This window comes from Lethenteron reissneri, chromosome 47, assembly GCF_015708825.2.
Source record: "Lethenteron reissneri isolate LAM-NWPU_2019-01 chromosome 47, ASM1570882v1, whole genome shotgun sequence".
Classification (NCBI taxonomy): domain Eukaryota; kingdom Metazoa; phylum Chordata; class Hyperoartia; order Petromyzontiformes; family Petromyzontidae; genus Lethenteron; species Lethenteron reissneri.
In genome coordinates, this window is record NC_083825.1 from 2242188 (window position 1) to 2267827 (window position 25640).

Sequence of the window (25640 nt, forward strand, 5' to 3'; positions counted from 1 at the left end):
GGGGGATATTTTGAGCATATTTGGAATGTGGAATTTCATTTGGGAATTAAAAAAATATATCGCTTTGACTTTATTTTCGGTTTTTTTAATCGCATTATATTCGAGTAAAACAAATTTGTGTAGAACAAATCACTGGAAATCCGGTGATTGCAATCACGTATTTACATTACAGATCATTCATGACCACGCGTGGATTGGATGCGTGATGCACATGGGGCTGACGATGAGTAAAACTAATTTGAAAAGAACAAATCACTGGAAATCCGGTGATTGCAATCACGTATTTACATTACAGATCATTCATTACCACGCGTGGATTGCGTGGGTTGATGGAGATGATGCATGCGGCTCATGATGATGATAAGGAACCACGTGGGTTCGGAGGCGTACATAAGGGCTGGGTCACAACCAGCTTTAAACTCACTCTCACACACATTCTCTCTCACACACATCGCACATTCTCTTGCTCTAAGGTTGGTGTGTGGTGACAATGCCAGCATCAATGGACATCCTACGCATTGCTGTCATCATCTGCGTGGCGTATGCCGGTAAGGTTTAATTTACAATCTTGTCTCAGTCCCCCCTCCCTCTCCACCTCCAAACGCATCGCTCTTCCTCCCTTATCGAACAACAACAACTCTGCTGCCGTGTGTGTGTTTATGTAAGCGTGCGCTTGTGTAAGTGGTAAAGTAATGGCTATATTTAGCCGGCTTGATGGCAAGCGATGGTGATGACGGAGGGATGAGACTTGTATTGTTGTCAACCCGGGGTGCCGTGGGAGATGGAGCGATCGGAATCGACACAAATATAATCGCGGGTCAAAACTTAAAACAAAAATAATGATTTGTTAGATCGCAGGATCCGTGAGCCGTGATTTGCCCTGCTGCCTTCATCCAGCAGTGGATGGACCACGGCCGATGGTTTAAATGCCGTGTTTAGTTTTTTCTTTCGAAAAAATGAGCGCGGCACAATGCCGGATTGATTTTTAGGCGTGGATGTTGACGTCTATAGTTTTAGATTTGTGGTTTTTTTTAAAGGCTGTAAAAAATAATCACGAACCGATGTGACCTAGGACGTGTATTATAGGGCACGACGCAATACTGTACGTACAGTGTCGATGTCTACAGTATATATGTGTAATTATCTGGCACAACCACATTGTTGCCTAGTGTAACATTACATTTGTATTTAATATAACACGCCAAAGTCGACAATAGGCCTCTAGAATAACATTTTTAGCATTGCCGTGTTATGGTTGCTGTGTGCATTGTGGGCGAGGGGGGAGCGGTGGCGCAGTGGTTGACGCACTGTTATGAACCTGGGTGACAATGGATTCGTACACGGCTAACGTCAGTGGCGATTCTTACTTCAACCTCCCGCACTGACCAGCGTGGTGAAGTATGGTCAAACGGCACCCAGCGTGTGGAGTGCCAATTCATCCAGCAGTGGATTTGCCAAAGGGATTGTGATTTATGAATGTTGCTGCATGCGGTGTAAAATATTTTCACACCCCACAGTATATATGATGTGTACTACTGTTGGTTACTGTGACTGCTGTATTCGCGTGAATGATGACTGCAGTTGTCGGGAACCCAAGATGTGTGTACGACACGTTGCCTGATCGGTAATGCAGAACATATATGATATGAGCACATTCATTTAAACGCACACTTTTGTAAGGGCGACCTGGGATGGTAAAGAATCAAAATCTTGGGTTTGAAATCGCGGTCCAGTGACGTTTAACACATTCCTGCGGAGGGAGCTGGTAGGAACGTCGGGTTGCTCGGTCAATGGCTTGCAGGGTCAACGGCGGCGTGGTGTATTCCGCAAAGATGCCCGACTGTGAGGGCGGGCACAAGCCGGCGTGAGTAGGTTAAACGTTGAGTTTTATAAGGGCACCACAGGGTGACCAGCCCCTCTCCACCCTCCCCCATCCCTACACGATGGACACACTAATCCCCTGTGGGCTGGTAACCAGGAGGTTCCTACCAGTAGTTAAATGTCTAATTGTGCAGGAAGTGTGGCCGTTGGCTACTGTGATGTATAAGATTACAAAGTTGTTGCTTGCTATCGCATCTGCTGGCAGATTGGCCTCCAATAGAGGGAGCTCTCGAATCCCTATCTGTTTTTGGCCTACTCTTTCATACTAGCAAAACTTTTTGGAAAAGCTTGTACCCCTACCACACGCGATCTGCCGATTTGACTGGACGTGGCAGCGGTAGTTAGAAAAGGTACCAATTGCTTCAGCTGCCCCACTGGGAGACCGCATGGGTGACCTCAGGATTACAATTTCAAGTCTGCTAACTGTTTTTATAACACCAGCAGCTTGCAAGCCCTGCCGCAGATTTACTTTATTGACCACTGCCAAGACGAATGGTGGCTACATGACTGTCTACCCCCATCGCCTTGTGTGCTGGAGTGACCTCAGTAGTTGCTGATGGCCCTTTTTGCCGTAATCCACTACAGCGCTTAACCTTTAATTCCATGGCACACTCCAGCTTTCTCCAATCTTTATGGCACACTGAACTAAAGTTACTGTGCCCTCCAGCAGTGGAGGATTCGTCAAGGCAGACGATTGTGTGTGTACACACCACCTAAAGTGACACGCCGAATTGTTTCTATTTAATTATTAATTGAGATTTAATTCTGACCCAATCGGAACGTACCGTAGTAGGCCCCTGGGACTTTGCTGCGGGACACTGCACACCTGTTGTAAAGCGGTGAGCTACAGGTCCTACTAAACGAATTGCTCTTCGTGTGTGTGGTGTGCAGGGAGTTCCCTTGCAGTTCCCCCATACGCAGCGGTGTGCAGTCATGGGCCGGATGCCTGGTGCCGTGACCTGGACACGGCGGTGCAGTGCGGCGCTGTCCGGATCTGCCTGCCTCTCTGGAAAGAGGTCTGTCACCTGCTTTACCCGGTGCCTTGTGAATAATTTCTTTTTGAAAAGCCGTTTTCATTCGTTTGCAGCTAAAGGAGTTTGAGAGGCTGTTTTCACCCTAATGAATTCTTCCCGCTTATGGCTGCATTTGATAAGGCAATATCATCCATCCTTGGTCTAGGCCGATTTGGCCACGAGGTGGCTTCTGGTAATGTGGCGTGAAGATATTCGGGGGGACAAGTGCTCCTGTTTCCATTATTGGCTTTAGGATGTTTGGTCAGTTGGGCACTTTCAACTGTGCTTGGCAGTAGGACAAAGCCCAGTTGTGCCATTGGCTCAAGCGTTAAGTGTACACGTGTCATTTTCTAAAATTTGAGTGCCGTTCTGATCTCACCAGCAGGCCTCTGGTTAAATTGTAATTCTGATTTTATAATAAACTTCGTTTAATCTTTTATCACGTCCATGCCAAGTGCATCAGTACCGACGAACCGCAAACAAGCGTGGTGAGGTTGTACCAACAATTGCCAAAGCTATGCATTCCTCCATATTGTTTGTCGGTTGCATATGTATTAACTCCTTTCGTACTTTGTAGCCAACCATGCTAATCGCAGGTGAGTAAAATACATGAAGTATATTGTCTGTTCAAAGGCCTTTCCTTTACTATTCTCCTTTGACCCTGAACCAATGATGGAAATTGTATATTCCGATGGTATTGGGATAGTTACTGCAAGCCATGCAATTCTGCTTTTTCCACAAGCCTCTATTCCCTTACTCGCCCCTGGAGAGATGATTAGCCGACTCGACGCCAGGTTTTGAACTTTGATGCGCGATGAATACTCTAACACACCACCGTGTGCCTGCATGAACCCGAGGATGCGGTTGAATAACAGCCTCGAGGGACCGGAATATGAATTTCCAGTGGGTTGAATTAAATTGATAAGTGAGGGAAGTTTATTGGTAACAACTCAGGCTTTCAAGCTTGCCAAACTTTTATCATTTAAGTGACGAGGCTTCAACCTAGAATCTGCCATATCAAGTAATACATTGCTACTCCATTTTATTTTATTGGGCCTGAGCAACCTTAATGTTTCTCTTCTGAGTTTGCTTCCTTAAGTATTTGGGTCACGCTACTGATTGTTCTAATAAATGTGCAAATTATTTTTAAAAGTTAATAGTCTGCGTTTATTTTAATGCCCTTTCTAAGCTCTTTTCATTGTATGCCACAGCTGAAGATTCTGGAAATAAGTTTAGTTGTGATGTTTGTCCACAGAATGGATTCGTGTGCGAGTTCTGTGAAAAGTTCATGGTTTCCCTCGACAACATTTTGAAAAACGGTGAAACCCAGGTTTGTGATCTCATCCACATGGAAAAAAATAACCATTTATACTAAGACCATGCATTTCAGGAATATCGTTGGCAGCAATTGCCAGCAATGCATTCCCCATGAGCGTGCTGGCAACTGGGTGGATTGCAAAATTGAAGAGTGTTGTCTAGCCAATCTAAGCAGGTGTTAACGAATCAAGCAGGTTTTTTAACGAATTATGTATGCTGAACAATTTCTACGACCATAATTTAAATTGTTTTTTCAGGATTGAATGGGCCACGTATTAGGCCACTGCTGAACTAGTGACAACTGGCGTCTCCTGAGCCGCATGTGACTCTTTAATCCCCTACATGCGGCTCTATCAAGGGGCATAATGTAGAACGTGCTATAACGGCACATAATGAATGTTTCTCGTGTTATGCTGAAAACAATCACTATATAAACTTGGCTCTTGGCAGACCTCATGGGTAATTTGGCTCTTCGTCTGTTACACGTTGGCTGCCCCTGCTCTAGTTGATTAGAGATGGGGTACATCCTCATGCTTGTCACTAGTTCCCAGTCAACTGGTCATTCGGTCCTTCCTACGTGCAGTCCATTATTGCCAGTCGCTCGATCAATGCAATACGACTTGCCAGAAAAAAAATCTGAAGGTTTTTGCCAGCATCCGTCCAGACCCCACTCGTGCAAGTATCTGGTTGTTACTTGTTTAAAAACTGCTCATTGGGTTCCTTGGTCTTCAAAGTCAAAAGCAGTCTGCAGATGGAGCCCCAAGAGCACGTTAAGCAGAATCCAGCAAGTGGCAACCATGTACTGTCTTGACACAGTAAACTTAATTGGTTGCTACACTTAAATAATTGCACTTGCAGTCAATTTATTGACTGATCTGTTGACCTTATGGAGGTGAAAAACTAAAATTTGTATCTATTGCCTTCGCAAGATTTCAAGCAGTTGTGTCAGTGCTGATTGGAAGCTTGCCTACCCCGTTTAGTCTGCTGCCTCATTGCGTTTCCACTCCTTGTGGTTTGGAGTGACTAAGTTCGTAAGGAGTGGGTTGAGGCTTGTTTTCAGGGTTTGTGGAAATTGTACAGTTTCATTATCGGATGTTGCTGCAAAATGCACTTAATCAACGTCAACAGCTTTATGTAATGTCAATACTTTTCAAGGCCCTTTCAAATTACTTGCTTCAATGTGTTCATACTTTGTCTTGTAATGCATTGCTTATTTGGCGGAATGGCCCTAATTCCTAAAATGTTGCACACGCGCGAATCTCAGATGAAACTGGATGTAGTTTCTCTAGGTTGATGGTAAGGATTCCAACTTGGTGGTGGTGAGGGTGGAGCAGGTGGGGAACACGTGGAAGGCAATACAAAACCACCTAGTAGGTTCTGAATGGGGGGGGGGGGGGTCCCGGGTCTGCATGGCTGTTTGCTGCGGCTTGGCATTGTGGGTCGGGCAGTGTGCCAACATACCCAACCCCATTTGTGTAGTTACCCCATTGGGGGTTATAGAATACATGATGTTGCCTCCTGAATCGTGTCACGTGAACCCACTACACATACAAAGGCCATCCTCGGCTTGATTCTATACATAAATAGTTTATTTAGTGACTTGTTTCCCATTCTATTTTGGACTCTTATTGTGTATTGTTTGACCCATCCCTACTGGACATCTGTGCAAAAAGCGCTTAATAGCTCTTCCTCCTGCATTCTAAAAGATTGCCATTTTATAAAATTACAAACTTGCCGCTTTCATGCATTTATAGTGTTTTCAATTGTTGTTTTTCCCATTTCCAGGTTGAGTTAATGACTGCATTTTGTATGTTCAGGCCAAGGTGAAGAACAGCCTGGACATGGTGTGCGACCTGTTGGTGTTTAACACTCTGCGCGCAGACTGCCACGAGGCTGTCGAAGAGTTCTTGCCCAAGGTGTTCTCTTATCTCGAGGGCTTCCTGGTAGGCATTGTTGCATTCACGGGCTACACAAATGATGCAAACTGGGATTTCAATCGCCCCTTGGTGGGATATACCACTGTTTGAATGATTAGTGCACAACTTATTCTGCTGCCTCGCTTCGATCGTCGTTTCTTTGCACTAGTCTTTGGGTCTTTTGGTAAAATCGTGAGATGGGTTGTAAAAACGCTGATCACACCAAGCGGTCATCGGGTAGAGAAAGAGGTTGGCCTCTAAAGGCAAACTGTTTATGAAAGTTAAAAATGGGTGGGGCACGAGCCCTGGAGGAGCTTATGTTAATGCGAGGGATTCAAATACTCGGCAACAGCCAGTGCTGAAATGGAAACATTATAGCCAGTTGACTTAATCGGGTTTATAACGTCCTTCCAGTGATTGCCGCGTTTGTACCCATCCTCTCGGTTGAAATTGTCTCTATAATATGGATGGCTTCATGAACGAATCTTTGATAGCCAGTGGGCTTGCAAAGTACCTTCATCTTAGAAATACATTTTCGTGCCAGCCAACTGCATTAAAACAATGATCAGCCGTAGTATTGGTCCTACCACATTTCAGATCTGCCTTGTGCTCAAGAACATGGTCAGACATGTCGCTTAGTTTCCCTAATGTAACTACTGCCGCAGACACTGCTTGGTTTGTCGCCGCAGGGGTATTGCATCTCAGGGATTGCATCACGAATTTTATGTACTGTGTTTAAATCGAACCTGGATCTTGTTTGCTCATGATTGTGGAAATATTCTTTGACCCCTGTTATGTATGGCAAGGTGATGGTTTTGATTGCGTCCTCAGATGGTTATTTCCCAACAAATGGTGATCGCTTTATGGATTGTGTAGTCTGCATATCCATCTTGAGAGCTTGGTGTATGTGTTTTTCAGTTCACTGGCTAGGTGATGGTTGGAAATGCATAACTCTATGGTGTAGCGTTCTGGGAACATTTGGGAGTCGGGTTTAGGTAGGCATCGGTATGGGTGGCTTTCCTGTGGACAGTCCCGTTGAGCCATCTGGTCTCTTTTCAATAAAAGCATCCCAAAATGGTAGCTTGCCACCCTTTTCCACCTCCATGGTGAATTTGATGGCTGAGTGTATAGAATTGTGGACGAGGCATTGGTTTGGCCATGTGGCCAGATGACAAACATGTCCTCTACGCATCTTCCACAAGGACGATGTAGAGTGGATGGCGTCCGTCTTAAATTTTTCCATAAACATTGGCTACAACTGGAGATGGAGAACCCATTGGGGTGCCTTCAACTTGTTTGCAGAATGTTCCATTCCAGGTGATGGGGGTGGTGTGTGAGGCAGTTTCACCAGGGTTGGTACATCGGCATTCGGTCTTTATTGGACCAAATCTTCAATGGTGTTGGGCACAGGAACTTTGGTAAACAAAGACTACATTGAATCTAAAGTGCAAATCAGCTGGGGATTATGAGATGTCTTTAATTAATGATACCAATTGAGCCGAGTTAAGTAGTGGCGGTCTTACCAGTGTGGTTGTAATTCAGACCTTGCTCATCAAACTCGGTCAGCAGGTTTAATTTGCATTACACTAACCGTTACACCAGCACACTATCCTGACATTATCATAAAAATTTGAAAGTTCCACAACTAGTTCATGGCTGCCAAGAGCTAAAAATCGCCCAATGCTCGTTTCAGTTTGTAGACACTTTCACAGACCCCCATGTGAGCCATGATCCACTCATCTCTCCAACCACTTGCAGAATCAAAAGATTTAACTTTCCGTGTAAGAATACATGCCTGTTCATTAAAGCATGTGCAGCCCCAGCGACACGTGCATACAAGTAAATGCTGCGAGTGGTTAAGCTTGACGTGGCTGTTGTGTGGCATGTTCTCTGCTTACAGGCTGATCCCAAGAAAGTGTGCAGTGCCCTGTACCTATGTAGGTCGGATGATGAACTGGCTCTGCAAGTTACCCCAACCCCACAGTTCAAAGGGGTGAGAATAATTCACACGGTTGTGTACACAATCCAATGCTACTTTTCCTTAATTTGATACATGTAGCCCTGTAGTCGTTTATTTTTTCTTCAAATAAAATGCACCCGTGCTCTCGCAATGCATCCAGAGGGTTGAGCGCAATTCATTACCGTCAGAATGAGGCAAAATAATCTTGATTGCAGTTCTGACTTCATAATTACGACGATTGATTGCGTAGCCATAGAGGGTCAAACCTAATGTAACTCGATTCCTTTAATTTGAGAACTGGTGGTAAGATTATTAATCTCTCCTAATTTTTGACCCTGAACTCCTGGCTTGGATATAAGCTCGTCACCATCCAGTATGATGTGGATTTGGCAATGTTGACTTACTGATGCCACAAGTGTAACTGAACATTTTACAAGGTTATAGTTGCTGTTGGCCTGATGGAATGTGAAATACATTGCATATGCACTAAACCCTTGTCCAATTTAACACATGGGGCTCTCTGGCCTTTACAAATTTTCCAATATTCTAAATTATGTACAATGGTATGCCCTAGTGCCCCTGTAAAAAATCAAATTTTTTTCCAAAACTATTGATGCACCTGCATCAATTCTATCCAGAACTTTGGATTTGTCTCAGACTAAGTAATTTATACTTGTCCCTTTCTATTACTTGATATGGGTGTAGACGACATTTCTGAGGAGAGTTGGCATGCACCGTGCACACAACATCTAGTCCAAAGCAACAGGTTTGCACTAATGCTTACCATGCGTGCCGCCACTAGTATGAGTCATTGTGTTGGTTGTGGTGCGTGACGTCGCTCCACATGAATGCCATAACATTGGACCATTTGTGGCAAATTGCTAATTCTGTATATATGCAGAAAGCGCAACCAAGCTGAATTGTCCCCAATTGCTAAGTCTCATACTGAATTAACAGTTTTAATGTACTATGGATTAATTACTTGCAAAGCAACACTGGGAAAAATAATTGCAGTGTTAATGCTTGGCACGGTGTGCAGGCACATGAGAAGGATGGCTTGCGTTCTGTCTTGGCAGCTGAACGTGACGTGCCAGCTGTGCAAGAATGTTGTGGCAGCAGTTCATGACACCTTGACTGATCCTACCACGAAGGTAAAACTGGTCGATTGGGAATTTTTGGAGTTGCTGGGTGGCTGAGGCAGCTTAAAAGATGGGCTGGTGCATGTTTTTAGAAAATCGGGCTCTACAAAAATCTTGTGGCATTAATCCAATTCGCAGCCTAGTGGCTGAGTAATTAAAGAATAGTGGATAAAGTCCAGTATTTATTTTGCTATGAATCCAGCTTCCCTCAATTCTATTCCCGCATTAACCAGCGTGGTGAAATATGGTCAAGAAAGCATGCATTTCCTGATGCATAATAGCTTGCTGCCAATTCTGCTGTGGAGCAAACCAGGGGAAATCGACTTGGCACACTGCCGAATTTTCTCTCGCAGAAGGAGATTTATGGAGATGTCGATGCTGTCTGCAACATGATGACCTTCCAGCCACTTGCAGATAAGTGCAAGCGCCTTGCTGACAAGTACCTGCCCGTGCTCTTCAACTACCTCGACAAAAACCTGGTACAGATGGAATCTTCAGTGGCATATTAGGATTGCTACCTGTCATGCTTTTCCTTGGGCAACCCCTCCTTTTTGTGGTAGTTGTCCTGGGACATTAAATACCACATCTTGTTGCGTAATGTATAACGCCGCTCATGACGCATTTATGTGAAGTTTCTCCCCTCTTCCATATCGTAATCTACGGCGTCCTGTGATTAGACGCGCCCTGGTTCTTTGAACGGCAGAGGTAGCCCCAAGTGATCTCCACTTTTGTACGCACATGGCTAATGAGATGGTGTACGAGTGGAGGGGACTGCATTATTTATGATGCGTCTTCTGGAGACTTTTTTTATATCGTTGAGGACCTTTGGTTGCTTTTGATACTAACCTTCGAAATAAACTCGCGCTTTCGTGCATTTGCTCTGTCCATCCATAATAGAAGGGATGCACGAACGCTCATAAAGCGACCCAATAGAAACCCACCTGAGGTATACAGTTGCTGCTAATAGGGCCCTGCCATATTAATAACCAGATGAATCTGGGAAACTCTCATGAACCACAGTATACTAAGTTGTTTGGCCCCACCAAGCTACCTGTTAGCTGCCATACTAGGAATTAACTACTTCTGAAGATGATGCACATTGGTGAAAGCATTGCGTGTATCTTCATTAGTTTTCTATCTTGCGTAGTTTTATCAATTTCAACTTGTTCTGCCGTGTAACCCAAGGTGAAAGCATGTTCTTTCAGTACTCCCTACAGTTGGTACTCTGACAGGTGACCGAAGATGTCCAGAGGTACTACATGCAGTAGGCCCTCGGTTAATGTTTTTAATCTGGTCCATGAAAACTACTGAAGTGACATAACTATTCATCGAATTCACTTATGAGTTGAAACATAGGAGGAGTTTCCATTGCCAACACAGAAAACATAATGTAAGCAAGTCCAGTCGGTCTAAATAGGCATCGCTGATTGGCTGAGGCATGCTCTGCCCTCTTAAGCACTTGGATTGGCACCCACGTGCGTAACGTAAAGGTACGTTAATCAAAATGTTAACGTTGGTCAAAACAATAGGGTCGTGTGGTAATTGTTACCCGACCTACTGCATTGAGTCGCTCCGATAGGCCTTGCCCAACAATCTGTTCAGATTAAATGATCCAAAGTGCTACTTTGTGTCATGGGAACAAAAACACACTCGTGCTTGACTTGCACTCAAATGGAGTGGGCTTTACTAATGCAACACTCTGACCATTAGGCCATCGACAATTATTGCGCTTAATTTTTCGAATTGCAGAACCTGAGTATGCAATGCTTCCCCAAGTGTGGCCACTGGTTCTACTTGTGTGTTATCCTTTTTGTTTTTACGCAATTTGCCCCTTTGGAATCTTGATCTGCTTTTTGCACTGGCTATCGCATGCAATGCCCTCGACTGGACATGGTAACGATGACTGCTACGAACCAACGTGGAGCTCAGTTTTCTGTTCTTGCAAAATCCTGGATTAAACTTGAGTGGTATCTTAATTTTCACTGGTAACTGAAACCTCTGCCTTGTTTAATTTTAAATAAATGAGGCTTTTAACCACCTAATGCCATTAATCTCAGCTGTGAAGGTTACATTTGCCTTTTCAACAGACATCCTAGGCAAAGGATGCCTGGTAGGGACTTATTTTAACACTGAGTTATGCATAATTAATTTCACATTCGGTCTGTACCACACTTGTGGCGAAGAAATGATTGTGCAAAGTTGCTGTGACCTGCGGTTGAGAATCACACCATTGAAGCAATGCAAGCTGACTCGGCACTCTTGTATCCTGAGATAAGGCATGCCTTTGGCTTTTTTTCCATTAGTTTTTTTTCAAGTACCATTATTTTGGGATGTGTGTTTTGCAATTTTCTGTGCAATCCAGGTGCCCGATAAAGTCTGCAAGGCGTTGAGGTGGTGCCCTTCAAAGCAAGAGGTACAACGTGAATTTTTTAGTTTCCTCCACCTTGCAACGCGCTGCGATTTTGTTCAAAATCTGCAATGCGCTTCCAAAGACTTGAGTGTACAGGTTGAAACGTGAAAATGCTGGTCTAAATACAGCTCTCGTGTTGAGCAAAATATGTGTCGGCTATGAAATGACACCAACTAAATTGACCGTTTGTGGTTTATTTTCAGATTGGGTTTGATTGCAACGAGATGCCCTCCTGCCAAAACTCTGGTACTGAGAATGTGGAGTTGTTTTTTTATTGAAATTTAATCTTGTTTGTCCTGTAAGCCATTGATGGTGCTTGGCATACTGCTTTAATATTCCAGGCAACTACAGTTTTATTCGTCACACACCACCCCACTGGCAGCAAATAGCTTTATCAACATGGCCTTGGCTTCCTCTTGCTGTTGAGAGTGCCATGGTGATGCTGTTAACTACCTTGCCTGGTATACAGGAGGTCGTGGGTTCAATTCTGACACCTGTGTTTGGGGTTTGCATGTTCTCCCCATGGTCACATGGCTTTTTCTCCTGGGTCCTCTGGGGTTTCCCCTCCGCATTTTAGAATCGACATGTGTTTTCAAGTATTTGGCTGCTGTAAGTTTCTGTGGTGATGAGCCGCTTCGTTAAATCATCTGACCAAGTTGCTTATGAAATAGCGCCGTATAGCTCGGTGGCCTCTACTGCTAAAATAAAGTTTTAGCTATAGTTAACTTTCCCTAAATCAGGTAGGCAATCTATTGGCTTCTGCCTCACCAAATGAGACTGGCACTGCCTCCACCACCCTTCGTGTTTGGTGTGCACTAACAGCATGTCCCCAAGGTAATACAACAAGGTTCAGTGTAGTGTGTTTTTAATTCCAATTTAATACTTCTAGGTCTGTCCCAACGGTCGTCGGCAAGCATGTGACATTACATTTAGCACCCACGGTATGTAGCCTCCAAGAACACCAAGCTAAGAAGCCTTACCATCTCCCTGTTTGTGTTAATGAACACAAACCATTTGCCTTGGCAGATGACCCCATGTGCCATGCGTGTCGTGCACTGGAGAAAGCCCTGAGCCTCTCGCTCCTGAATCTGGTCTTCCCAGCCCAGGAGAACCTCGTCTTGGCTGACTGGACCCCAATGGACTCGCTGCAGAAGGTGATATTATTTGCATTTCCAAATCCTTCATGCATTCGGTATTAGCACCGTTCTTTATTGAGCAAGGCTATCGCGAAGGCGTTTTGGATTTAGTTTGCAGTTTTTGCAATAAGGCACATCGTTGCTATGTAGTTTACTATTCATTTGTGAGCAACTTTGGAGCCTGTGGTGCCTTTTTTTATGCATGGTTTTGTTCTTTGCCTAACATCGTGGGATCTCGCAGCCCATTTGTTAATCCGCAGCTGGATGAAGATATTTGACCAGATTTCACTTTTGGTCAGTGGTTTTGAAGGTGGTGGGGGAAGGATTGCATGTTGCACTTGGGTGTGCCCTCTCCTGCCCACAATATAGCCCTACAGCCTAGAACAAACACTCTTGCACAGTATTTGCCCTCCCCAGCAATTTCCAGGCTCCATAAGCTTGGATTCTGAGATCGCTACTGACTTGGTAGTTTACCTGTTTGTGTACAAATGTGGATTTAATTGATTGAAATCTCCTGTGCAGGAATACTCTCTTGTGGATCTGGTGAGCCAGATGGCTATGGTGCTGCCCTTGCATTGCCTGCAGGGGCCCTCCTACTGGTGTCAGTCCACAGACACTGCCAACATCTGCAATGTAAGTGGTGCCAGTTTATGCGAGGGTTGATAAAGCTGGTACTTTAAATGCTTGGCTTTTGCTGTTCACTTATCAGAGGCCAGAATTTGTTCACTCTTGGATGAACGCAGTCCCCAACCAATCCAGTCTTATCAGTTGCCTTTTCGCTCCAGTTCTGGCAGTTGACACCCTCATGGGGCCATTGCCTCTTTGCTGCTGATCCATTGCGCGACTTGACCAGCCATAATCCCGTGTGAAGCATGTGTCCTGCTCAAGTGCACTTGCTTTACCAGTGAATGTGTCCAACTTGCACACATTCTAACCAATGTGTTGTTCCTCCCCTGTCGCCATGTTGACGTTTTTCAGGTTTTGTTTAAGTTTCATTGCCAACGTAAGCTAATATACACTAATTAGATGTTTCTATTTTATCCGATATCTTTATTTTTATTTTATTGAATTCGATTCCTGTCTTAGGAACGTGGAATTTCCACCACTGGCTTGGGGGGGGGGGGGGGGGGTTGCACTCTGACCTGTACACTGTAGTTCACGTGACATTGGAGCCACTTTGTTTATGACTGTCATGCATTTTGTCATTTCTGTATTTCCACAGGCCATGGAGCACTGCACAGAGGTGTGGGGATCCAAGTAAACGAAAGGGCCTCACAACTTGCCCCCCTTGCCCTCCACTTATTCCCCCCCCCCCTCCACTTATCCCTGAATATCTTTGTCCTGGTGTGACCTAAATGTCTGCCGTTGAAAACCGATCACCTTTTCAAATATAATTAATATTCCATTATGGCTTTTGACCGGTCGAATGTGCATTTTTACGTATTGTGACCACCATGGTGGTTTGATATGGTACTTGCCGACCCCCCCCCCCCCCCCTCTCTCGCTTCATCACGAACCGCATCTTGTGCAGTACATCCAAAACTACAGGAATCTCTACCCCCAGCTATAAGATGCTGCCATTACACGTCCTTTCACATATTTGTTGCTCATTGGGGAACATCGATTGTAACGTTTTGCATAGGCTTTTTTTGTAAATGGAAGAATAATTGTTCACTATCTAGGAACACGTGTGGTAAACTTATTTTGCAATGTAATGCTGCACTGCACATTTGTTGTCTATCACTGAGAATCCCTCCACCCCCATGATTGGCCTGGGGTCTGCCAGTCCACCATTTTTGTATGGGTGTAAGGATATAAATTGAAAAATATTCAAGGGCTTGGAAAGGTGAGTGGTAAATGATGGTACCTCTGGCTAGAAAAGGGGAAAGTATTGGAATTGGACGTTTCACAATTTTGAAACGAGAAATCTTTTACCAGCGTTCATGGCCAACCCATGACCTTTGAACTATTCTAGTTGATGCAGGAAAATTTCTACCTCCTGCTTCCTGCCCCTCCCCACCTGCTGGAGGTGGCTGAAAGGAGAATCTAAGTAAGAGGTCTTGCCCAGCGCATGACCCATCCGCCATCTCGACCTCGGTGATTTGGTTTTCTGATGCGAGTGGTGGGAAGTTTAGCACGTGGTACCTGCACTGTTGGATCGGTCTCCAAGGAGGACTGTTGTCCTGTGTTCCCCTTTTTCTCGGGGCTGTCAAGCGTCAGCTTCATTAGCTGTTGTGGCAATCTTGTGGTTGGCTTGGACGTGACTATTACCAAAAGTTGATGGCAGATGGGTTGTGGCAGGAGGGTCCTACCTAGCTGGGAAAGCTTGCTTTTTTAACGTTACAAAAGTTTGAGTTTTGAGTCGGCAACTGCTAATAAAAACGGCGCTTAGCACAAGTACTAAAGCTCTGGGTTTTTTTGCTTTAGTTTTGAAATGTAATTGCCACATCCTACGTTATTTTTTTCCTATCTGGCAATCCGATTTGGACGGTGTGGGTGGTTGTGGTTTTGTTTCCATAAACATAAAATATAAAGTTTCCGTTTCACGCCTTTTTGCTTAATGTGTTTCTCTCGCGTGATGCAGTGAAACCACGCGCCGGTTGCCTGCCAAGCACAATGCCCCACGTCTGACCGCATAGACGATATGAGAATTGAAACTGCATAGCGCTTTGAAGTAGGATAGCCACATGTAAGCGACATCGCAGAAAGCGAATCTCGGGAAACCTGTTCTTTTAAAAGTTGTTAAATTGAACAAACATATAATTTGCAGATTCAAGCCTCAACCTTTTGAATTTCTAGTCGCATGCTTAAATTATTTCAAGGTGCGTGATGACCTCCAAGCTGGCGTGTCGTGCACAACACGTTAGACTGACTTGGAATTCAAGGAGCCCTCGACGCGTATAGGAAAAGGGGCCCCAGCAACATTTTGGGTACAAATTGGTTGGCCGCATTAAGAAATCGCACCAAAGCGAACCCCCGAAACCTTGTCATGCTTAAAACGTTGATTGGCAAGTTTCAAGAATCTTGGACCTTCAATTGCAGTCCATTTGCTTGACAAATTCTTTTTTCCCCAGAGTAGCATGAGTAGTCCCTCAAACTGCTATGAAGCCTGCATTGTCATTACATTGTTAAATATTAATAATAAAAATGTTTCTGTTTTAAAAGTTGGAGTCTATTGTGTTTTTTATTAGCCATTGCAATTAAAATGTTAATGCTGTGCTGGTGTGGACGAGTTTAAATTGCCGATCCCAGACATTCTGCTGCAGTGTTGCACCGAAGTTGATTAACTGCTGTAGGTGGATTGGCTCATGGTTCAAACATTGGGGTGGCTGGGAAGTGGGAGTAAATCGAGAGCGTTGGAATTTGATAATTTGGAATGCAAATTTGGTAATACTGAATGCACAGTACCATGTAATTACATATATTGCAAGACAACGTGGTGCTGGCTCTGAAGCCTTCATCAGTTTGACCGTGGCATTTAATGCATCCACTTTCAGTTTATCGTGCGTTGTAGAACTCTTGCTGTCAGGCCACAGACACTTTTTCAATGAGCTGTATCTCGTGCAAACCGTTGACGACCTGTCCCCCACCGCACGCGCTTTCCTGCCGATTTGCGTCTGTCGGTTTATTGAACCGATGATAAATCTGACACGAAATGTTATTCCACAGCAGTCTTCTGGTATCACAAACGGCACTTATTTTTTAGACTTTTTTTTAGCATGGCCGCAGGTGCAAAATAAACACCAAGAGATTCAATTCTTCATGACCGGCTTCCCAGCTTGTGGCAACGCCTTCTTGAGCAATCGGAAGTATACGCTCCATTAAATGGTATTTATGGGAAGAGGCTTAACATTGCTTTTGCTGCAGTCAACCTTCATTAATTTGCTCAAACTTAAATTGCACAGATTTACAAGCATTCTTGTGCTGCCCCAGCCCAAAAGGCGAGGGATGAACGGTGACAATTCTGACTTGTTGCCTGTAAGGTCTGGGACTGGCATAGAGTACCTGCAAGACGCTGCTGCTGCACCAGTATTGCTGCTGTGGTGAGTCGACGTTTCTGTAATTGGTGCTAGAATCCTGTGATGCTCGTGTAGAATTGCTCGCCATCACGAGCTGGACGTTAAAGCTTGTTTTTTTCAAAACCCTAGCAGAGATCACTGGACTGCTTGGGTTGGAGAGATTCTGAGCTCTAATCCAGACGGCTGTGATTTAAACCGTTTTTAAGTGTAGGGAGGTGATGGTCTTGACTCCATTACCAATGACTTCACGCACACATACAAATACCCATCGCATAACATCTGGTTCTGCACTTTAATTGAATAAACGAGCTCTGGGTATTAAAATTACAATTGCTTTGTCATGTGACCACAAATCGATATCGGGCAGGTGGACAAGTGCTGCCCCCTAGTGTCGACCAGATGTTTATTTGAAGGTATCTCGACGAGTGTTTTACACTTGTTGATGTTCTCTTCGTGCGAAAAATAAAACTACACTTGAACGGTTTAAATCACAGCCGTGTCAGGATTCTAGCTCAATCTTTCCCCATGCAAGCCCGGTGATCTCTGCTAGTGTAACTCCAGCTAGAAAATGTCTCCATCGCATCCATCTCCAAAAAAAACTCTAATTTCTTACACCCAACAGTCGTGTACGGACTTCTGCGAGTGCGTACTTTCAGCAGCACTTTCAAGAGAAGCGAACTGGAGCCGGTTTGACGCCATCTCATCGGCAGCCAGGCTTATTTGTACCAATGCTGGTTAATGGGCAATATTGCAGAGGTCCTTCCATTGAGGTCCCAGTTTGATGGAAAATGATATAATTTACAGTAAAACCTTGGATTGCGAGCATAATTCGTTCCGGAAATGTGTTTTGTAATCCAACGCACTCGTATATCAGTTGTGATCACGTGGTGCTTGGCAGACAAAGTGTATACGTACTACTCGTATTGCAAGACATCGCTCGTTTATAAAATTAATATTTAAAGGTTTCGCTCTCCTTGCAAAACACTCGCAGACGAAGTGACTCGCAATCCAATGTTTTACTGTAACTAATTAAATGTGCATTATCATTACATGGCACCAGTTGTACAATTGGGAGGCAGAGGAGCAAAGCCAGGCTAATTTGAACGAATTAATGCTAGTAAACTGCAAATGGAGATTACCACTGACCTGTATTTGAGGATTCGTGAGTTAAGAATTCAGATGAGTGCCACCAAGTCGGATAACAAGGTGACCAAAAGCGCATTCGTAACATTATTTCGTTTCAAATCTATATTTACAGTAGTTAAATTAATCAAACTTTCACGACCAATATTACGATCCATGATTTATTTTTGGGGGGTTAGATCGTGTAGGTATAATGTCAATTAAACCAATGTACCCTCCACCACCCTACACAGCCAAACAAATCAAGTTGTCACGTGGCCACATGTGCCAATTGATTTTGGTTTTCAGCAAATTTCCAGTTAAGCGTCGTACGTAATTGTAAAGAAATTTCCTTTTCAATATAACCGGTTTGCGTAGAAAACCAAATCAATTGTGGGCACATTTTCCCACGTTACAACTTCATTTGTTTTGGCTCTGTCAGGTGGTGCATTAAACCTGCAATATTTAGTCCAAAATAAATAATTTGGAAACCAAAACATTGTTTTTGGGTGCTCCAAAATCAGGCCAACAATTCACGACGGTTTTGTTTAAAAAAAAAATGCGGCGTTAATACGCGTCTAAGTGCCACCGATGTCTGCTTTAATAAGTGTGAGCTTGAGCAAACATCAGGGACTTGGGATACACAGAGCCCAGAGTGGGAGGCTTGTATTTTGCAGTCTTCACACGGCTTCCTCTGTGATCACTTTGAGTGCGGGAGGTGAGTGACGACGCATCGTTCTCTAGCCACATGGAAGTCCATGGAGATTCGTGTTTAAAGCGAACGAGTAGAGAGAACCCGTTGCTCTGCAATAGAAAACAAGACGCTGCTATACACTTATATAAGCGCACAACTGTATCTGTGATCTAAGTTGCCTTGTGGTTGTTGTTGTTTGACTTGCATCCCACTGGGATTTTTGCACAGCGTTGGTGTACGGTGCTTTTTTCTGGAAGAATTAGCAGTTTTTTTCCCTGGATTTTCTGTTTGCGCATAGTCACTTTAAGATGTTTTCTTGTTCATGTTTTTGTTTTTTGTTTGTTGCGGTTGCACCCGATTCAAGAGCCGAATGGCTCACAGGGCTATACCAAATTAATGAAACTGAAAACTTTGTGATGAACGCTGCACTTCCCGTCATTGTCATGCAGAGGGCGATGCAAACCTACGCGCCCCCTGCATGAATGACGGAGGCGCAGGGACAGACATTCGATCACGTTGGAATCGATCTGCAGACGACGGTCTTCTCGCATGGCCAGCTCTGTGTAGCCTCATCTCGATCCCGCAATCCCAAACAGGTGAAAGTCCGCATAGAACCGAATCCCCAGCAAGGCCATCTACTTAACGACGAGAGAAAATTCACTCGAAATGTCCTTTTAAATTCAGTCTTCCAGATGTAAAATGATAAACGCTTTTAATGATGAAATACAATCATCGAATTCAAAGCATAATACAATTCAAAGATGTTTCATTTTAAAACTTCAAAACGGAGCATCGGGTGCTTGCGTGAATGCGTCGTTCGTGTGCAATCTTTTGTGACTTTCCTGGCCGAGTTGTTTTATATTAAGTTCAAATAGTCGATCAGACTGCTGTGTTAAAACGTCCTTAATAAACCGTATAAATCAATGTTATGCGAATGTACGATTTTATTACAGCTGCGATACAACCTATTCAGATGTCCAACTTCATCTTGAACTTGACTCTGTGAGTGTCCGATCTTTTATTTAAACTCCATGAAGTTCGTGCATACAAGACCATGCATGCTGATGTCCGATTTGATCAGAGCTGCGATTCAATCCATTCAGATGGTCTACTTCCATCTTAAACTTGACTCTGTGTCAAAGATTTGTATCAAACTTCATCCAGTGAGTGCAAACAATAACAAACACTCATAGGGAGGTGGCAGCAGAACCTCGAATAGCGCCACCACACCTCAGAGAAACAAACAAAGATCCCCCGTATAGCCTTAACAGACTGGTAGGGCAAGTGCTGTTTATTAACGAGCACTTATGAAGGGCGGCACAACACACGAGGGGATAGGTGGCCACGAACAACCACGTCCGGCCGCCTTTGTCTCCCTCGTGGCGATGTTTACACACCACACCAGGCGCTCATTTGAGGCTGAGTCGACCTAGGGGAGGCCCAGGATCGGTTTAGATAATTATCGTCACTGGTGTTGGCCGTGAGCGGGAATTGAACCCGGCTCGCCAGGTTTGTAGCGCAGCGTAGCGCTAACCGCTGCACCGCTGCACCGCTACACCGCTGCACCTCTACACCCAACACGCATGAGACGTAAATTCAGAACTTCACTCACGACGTAACCCCGACACGCGCGCACACAGTCCACCCACTGCTCCATGTCTGCACAGCACATCCGCTGCGCAGCACTCAAGCAGTCTTGCTCTTTTGCTCTTTTGCACCGTACGTAGCCAACCGTGCTAATCGGAGGTTGCGGAGCAAGGACAACAACAACAACAACAGACTAAACACCAGAAGCAGTTCTAAAAGAAATGCGTTTTCAATCTAGATGATGACTTAAAAGTGCATAGCTCCAAGGCAGTGCCGGATTATCCTCGTAGCAAAAGTAGCTACATATGCTACGGGCCCCGCACTTTCAAGTGCCCCGCGCTAAATGCTTTCAAGCTATCAATTCCGGTTCAGTGATTCTGCACTTGCTCTATTACTATAGTACTATATTGCCTTCAACTTTTATGAACGACTGGGTGTTGAAGGTTAGCGATTTGTCGTATTATCTAGCTGTATAGCAAATGGAAAAAATTCAATTACTTTACTATGCAAGTTAAACATTTATGTGTTTTAATATTTACGTGTTTTGTTTAATGTAGGGCCCCTTTATAACATATGCTACAGGCCCCGCACTAGCTTAATCCGGCATTGCTCTCAGTTACTTCCTAATATCGGAAGGGAAGAGCGTTCCAGACGGCCGCAGAAGCGCATCTTAAAGTGCGCGATGCGGTGACCAAAATCTTTGTTCGATCGCTTAGGGGCCATCCATTGAGTAGGTACGCAAGAATCTGTCAAAACTTGACCACTCTCCCTGTACGCACGCAGACTTTTTACCCCCCCCCCCCCACACACACCTGCGTATGCTTGACGCACCCCCCCCCCCCCCCCGAATCCTATAGAACGGACGATATTTAATCCACGCAGAAACAATAAAGGATGAATAATGTCAACGTGTTTAAGCGAACAGATAGTCCACCACGTGACAATCTAACTAATTTGAAGGCCAATGTAGACAAGTTTTAAGTTTTCAAGTTGCGATGCGGTGACCGTCTAGACAAATTATTATCGAGGCTTCAAACGACCCCCCCCCCCATACGCCAGCGTACGCATGTGTGTTACTAAATGGATGGCCCCTTAGCCAAAAGCCGCCGCTACTGCTGCGAGGATAGTCGAAGTTCGTGCGATGAGTCATGCTCCTTGCCGAGATGCGCGCGGTGGTGTGGTTCATTAGTGCGGCGATGAGTGCGGCCTCGCGTGCAACCCAGCAGGCACTGGACGGACGGGCACTGCGAATTCCCACCGTGCCCGTCGTGAGACGTGCCAAAGAATTGTGTACACCCCTCGTAAGGGTTTAATTTTTTTGTAAGTCTCGATCACGTAAATAGAGATGTGTGTCGTTAAATCCGCCACCACCCGACACGGCCAATTGGTTAAAAATCGTCACGTAAACAGAACGTGGCAATTCGTGACTAGTTCAGCACACGGGTGTGTTGGAGAGTAAACCCACAACATTTACAATTTGAGGCGATAGCAACATTAATGAATAATTCGTCCTGTTTCGGTCTTAAATTGAAGGAGTAAAGGTGATGTCATTACTGAGAGACCCTGGCTGATGATGCCATTGGTGCATTAAAGGTGGGGAGAAGGCTGGGGGAGTGAGGCATTCATCCAGCAGTAGAGAGACCCTGGCTGATGGTGCATTAGAGGCGGGGAGGCTGGGGGAGTGAGGCATTCATCCAGCAGTAGAGAGACCCTGGCTGATGGTGCATTAGAGGCGGGGGAGGCTGGGGGAGTGAGGCATTCATCCAGCAGTGGAGAGACCCTGGCTGATGGTGCATTCGAGGGGGGAGGCTGGGGGAGTGAGGCATCCATCCAGCAGTGGAGAGACCCTGGCTGATGGTGCATTCGAGGGGGGAGGCTGGGGGGGTGAGGCATTCATCCAGCAGTAGAGAGACCCTGGCTGATGGTGCATTAGAGGCGGGGGAGGCTGGGGGAGTGAGGCATTCATCCAGCAGTGGAGAGACCCTGGCTGATGGTGCATTCGAGGGGGGAGGCTGGGGGAGTGAGGCATCCATCCAGCAATGGATTAATATAAAACGATGTATAAGTTCTGGAGAGCGACGTAGTGAACCGTTACCCCGCCAATTGTTTTGGATCCACTCACAGAATCGGGTTTAAGATTTTAAAAAAAAGACGGACATCAGAATCCAATGTTCTTTATTGACATATCAAAACTGCCACAAGAATATTATGTAATAAACAAACAACAACAACAACAAAAACTACCGGGCTAATCGCTGCGGGGATTCGTGGGCTGGAGGAGTGATGGAGTGATGTGGTACAGGAGGACGTGGAGTTGAGTGGACTTGACCACGACTGGTACCAGCGGTGTCAAGATCGGCCTCCGTGGAGGAGGAGGAGGCTCCTGAAGGACGCCGCTGCTGAGCAGTTGGAGGCAGTCGCCCGCCAGCAACAACAACATAAAGTAGAGGAGCGACGCTCACAACAACGAGCGAAGCGCCGGGCGGATAAAGTACAGCTGGATGCATCTACCGGTTAACTCAGTCAGCCAACACATGGCACCTGCTGGATCTGTGCCGAGACCTCCTGCCAGCAGCGAGCCTCAAAGTGCACCTAGCCTGGCACAGGCACGGCGGTGGCGGGTATTAGTATTTGATTCATTGGCAATCGATCCGTTGACCGAGTGGTCGTGTGATCACCACGTGGATCGATAGCTACTGTCCTCTTTTATTGTACCCACAGCGCCGTCTGCTGGACGTCGGGGTTGAGGATGGCAGCTCCCAGCCCGCCCGCCAACCGCGTGGGCTCAGGCTCGCGTCGTCCAAACCACGACCGGTGAACCGGTAACCGTTTGCGAACACCGACAAGTCAGAAATAGCTGGGTTGGTGGTAACAACGGGGATTGCGAACGATCGATCGGCACGGCGGCCGAAGAGTCCCAGTGGCGACTCGTGACATTTTCGTTCGGCCGGGAGCTGTTGTGAGTGACCTCTGAAAAGATGCGTGTTGTCACGAGGAGAAACCTCGTCAGTGCCATTGACCTTCCCGTGCAAGTGATGGCACTGCCTCGTCTGCCAACGGGAGGCATTTAGAAACAATGCGAAACAAAACAACAAACCGCACTCAAATTATGTCCCCGTGACCCTCAAAAGTCCACACTCCACAACCCCTTGGACACTGCCAAAAGCCTATTAAAGAACAATGAACAAGCAGCTGAGACGACTCAACAAATTAGCCAAGGCAACCAAGACACCGCATACTGCACATACCGTCGTGCTCCCACCTACACACAACACAATGTTGATATGTGTTAACTTGCGACATTAAAACAACGTACACAGGCGCTGCTATTTACGTCGCATTTCGTGAGAGCTTGTTTGTGTGTGGTTACTGTGTGTCTCACTGTTATCTTTGGCAAGTGTAACAGCACTTTGTTGACTCCTAGAGCGTGTCGGCTCTGTGACCTGCTGTATATTTGCACAGTGCCACCTCGCGCTAGAGACACCGCCGTCTCATTACAGCCACGGGCGACTTTTTCGCCACCCTGAATGGGTCTCAAGCGGCGTGGCTACAATGGCTCGAAGCTGCTCATCGTAGTGAGTGAAGGGGAATCTCTCACTGGGACGCCTTCACAGCCGCCCCGTGACCTCCCCGAGGCACAAAGCAGACTGTGGCGTTGCGGCGGTTTCTGATATGAACAACTTAAACACAACAAAACAATTTATAGAAAAGTATTTTGTTATTAGAAAAAGTATTTCTCATCTCAAAGCCGCTTGGTGGGGCGGTGCCCCTACCGCCCCTAGTGGACGAACCGCGCCTGGGCGTATGTCACCAGCGTGGCACATGCAGAGACTCCTCTACTTACGAACGTTCGACTTGCGAACTTTCAGAGATACGAACAAACCTGTCCGTATGTCAAAGTTGCCTGTTCCGACCGTGAGTCGTACGTTCAACCGCCGCGCAATCGATGGCGGCGGTGACATCTACAAAGCGTGAAGAACTAGTGGCATCTACATCTGTAGAACGTGAAGAACCAGTGGCATCTACATCTGTAGAAAGTGAAAAACTAGTGGCATCTACATCTACAGGAGATTATACAACTTTTAAAGCCACTCCCCGTGTTTAGTGTACACGCCGTACAACACGTTTGGAATCGACAGGAGTAAAGTTGGATTTACGAACAAATCGACTTACGAACAGACCTCTGGAACCAGACTCTCGTCAGTAGATGAGTCGCTGATAATTTCCCATCACTGCTGGCGGAAGAGCCTCCACGAGAGGGAGCTCTCGAGGAAACTTGGTCTACTCTTCCATGCTTAGTCGTCTTGCAAGAGGCGAGCGTAACCCACACCGGTACCCCCATCACACGCGACCGGCCAATTGAGTGTGGACGGAGGCGGTTGGAGGGGATTCAAGAAACTTTCTCCATCGTGTCAACTTGCCACAGGTCCAGTGCGCTGCCCATTGCACCATTGTGGCAGCTCCCTTCGTTTGTCACTTCAAAAGGTCATCACGTGACGTTAATTCCTCTGGACATTCCTGTGCGTGCGGAAAACCGGTAACCGTTTTTTTTTCTATCAGTTTATTTGCATGCGGTTAGAGATAACGGGGGAAAAAAACAACAACATCTTAACAACCCGAGTTTAAACGCACTGCGCCACTGATGAGCCATAGCCCGGCTCTATATGAGATGATAATTCACTTAAATGGGGCACTGTCAGCCAAGTCCATCGCAAATGAGAATGAATGAACCTCCTCCACGCACTATCGCGCGGCCCATTAAAGGGACGATCCATACCACGGGGCGCGCTGGGACGGCACAAGCCTCTGGCAGAAACTTGGACTCACCGCGCCTGCTGCTGCTGCTGCTTCTTCAATGAGCCCACGCGAACGGCACTCGGTCATTCAAAGACGAAAATTCCCCCCGTACATCGTGTTGATGGCAAGTGCCGTTCGCGAGCAGCAGCTATGGAGGCCGGAACGGCACACGAGGGGGTGGTTGTCTCCCCAGTGATGGATGTTTACACGCCGCATCAGATACTCGGTTTAGGCTGAGTGGACCTAGGGGAGGTCCAGGACTGGTTAAGATAACTGTCGCCGGTGTCGGGCGTGAGTGGGAATCGAACTCGGGTCGCCGGCTTTGTAGCTCAATGCGCTAACCACTGCGCCACCGCTACTACCCACGTGTGCCTCCACACGTGCAAGCATACAGACACCTACATACAGACACCTACATACATACATACACCTACATACAAACACCTACATACAGACACCTACATACATACACCTTCATACAGACACCTACATACATACACCTATACAACGGCATCATAATCATCACTCCACTGCTGGATGAAGGCCTCCCCACAGCGTCGCCATGCCCTCAACGGTCCGGCGACGTCACAATCCCTGTGCACATGATCCGATCTCGTCGCTCCATCTCCGCGCCTGCACGCGCGGTAGT

The 25640-nt window shown here is 45.9% G+C and overlaps 1 protein-coding gene across 1 annotated transcript; it reads left to right on the forward strand.

Moving 5' to 3' along the window:
* Positions 1–392: 392 nt before the first annotated feature.
* Positions 393–15917, forward strand: LOC133354486 (prosaposin-like). The gene is made up of 12 exons (XM_061571358.1): positions 393–548; positions 2773–2897; positions 4150–4224; positions 6029–6154; positions 8028–8120; positions 9164–9238; positions 9580–9705; positions 11589–11639; positions 11840–11882; positions 12663–12790; positions 13295–13405; positions 13995–15917. Exons 1-12 carry the CDS (start codon positions 491–493, stop codon positions 14031–14033), a joined length of 1050 nt encoding a protein of 349 aa, XP_061427342.1. The 5' UTR covers positions 393–490; the 3' UTR covers positions 14034–15917.
* The last annotated feature ends 9723 nt before the right edge of the window (positions 15918–25640 follow it).

Bases quoted from the DNA above. Each gene is read 5' to 3' on its own strand.
- LOC133354486 (XM_061571358.1), top strand. From the start codon at position 491: ATGCCAGCATCAATGGACATCCTACGCATTGCTGTCATCATCTGCGTG. The intron at 6,155-8,027 runs GTAGGCATTGTT...CTCTGCTTACAG, and splicing joins CTTATCTCGAGGGCTTCCTG to GCTGATCCCAAGAAAGTGTG. The intron at 12,791-13,294 runs GTGATATTATTT...TCTCCTGTGCAG, and splicing joins CAATGGACTCGCTGCAGAAG to GAATACTCTCTTGTGGATCT.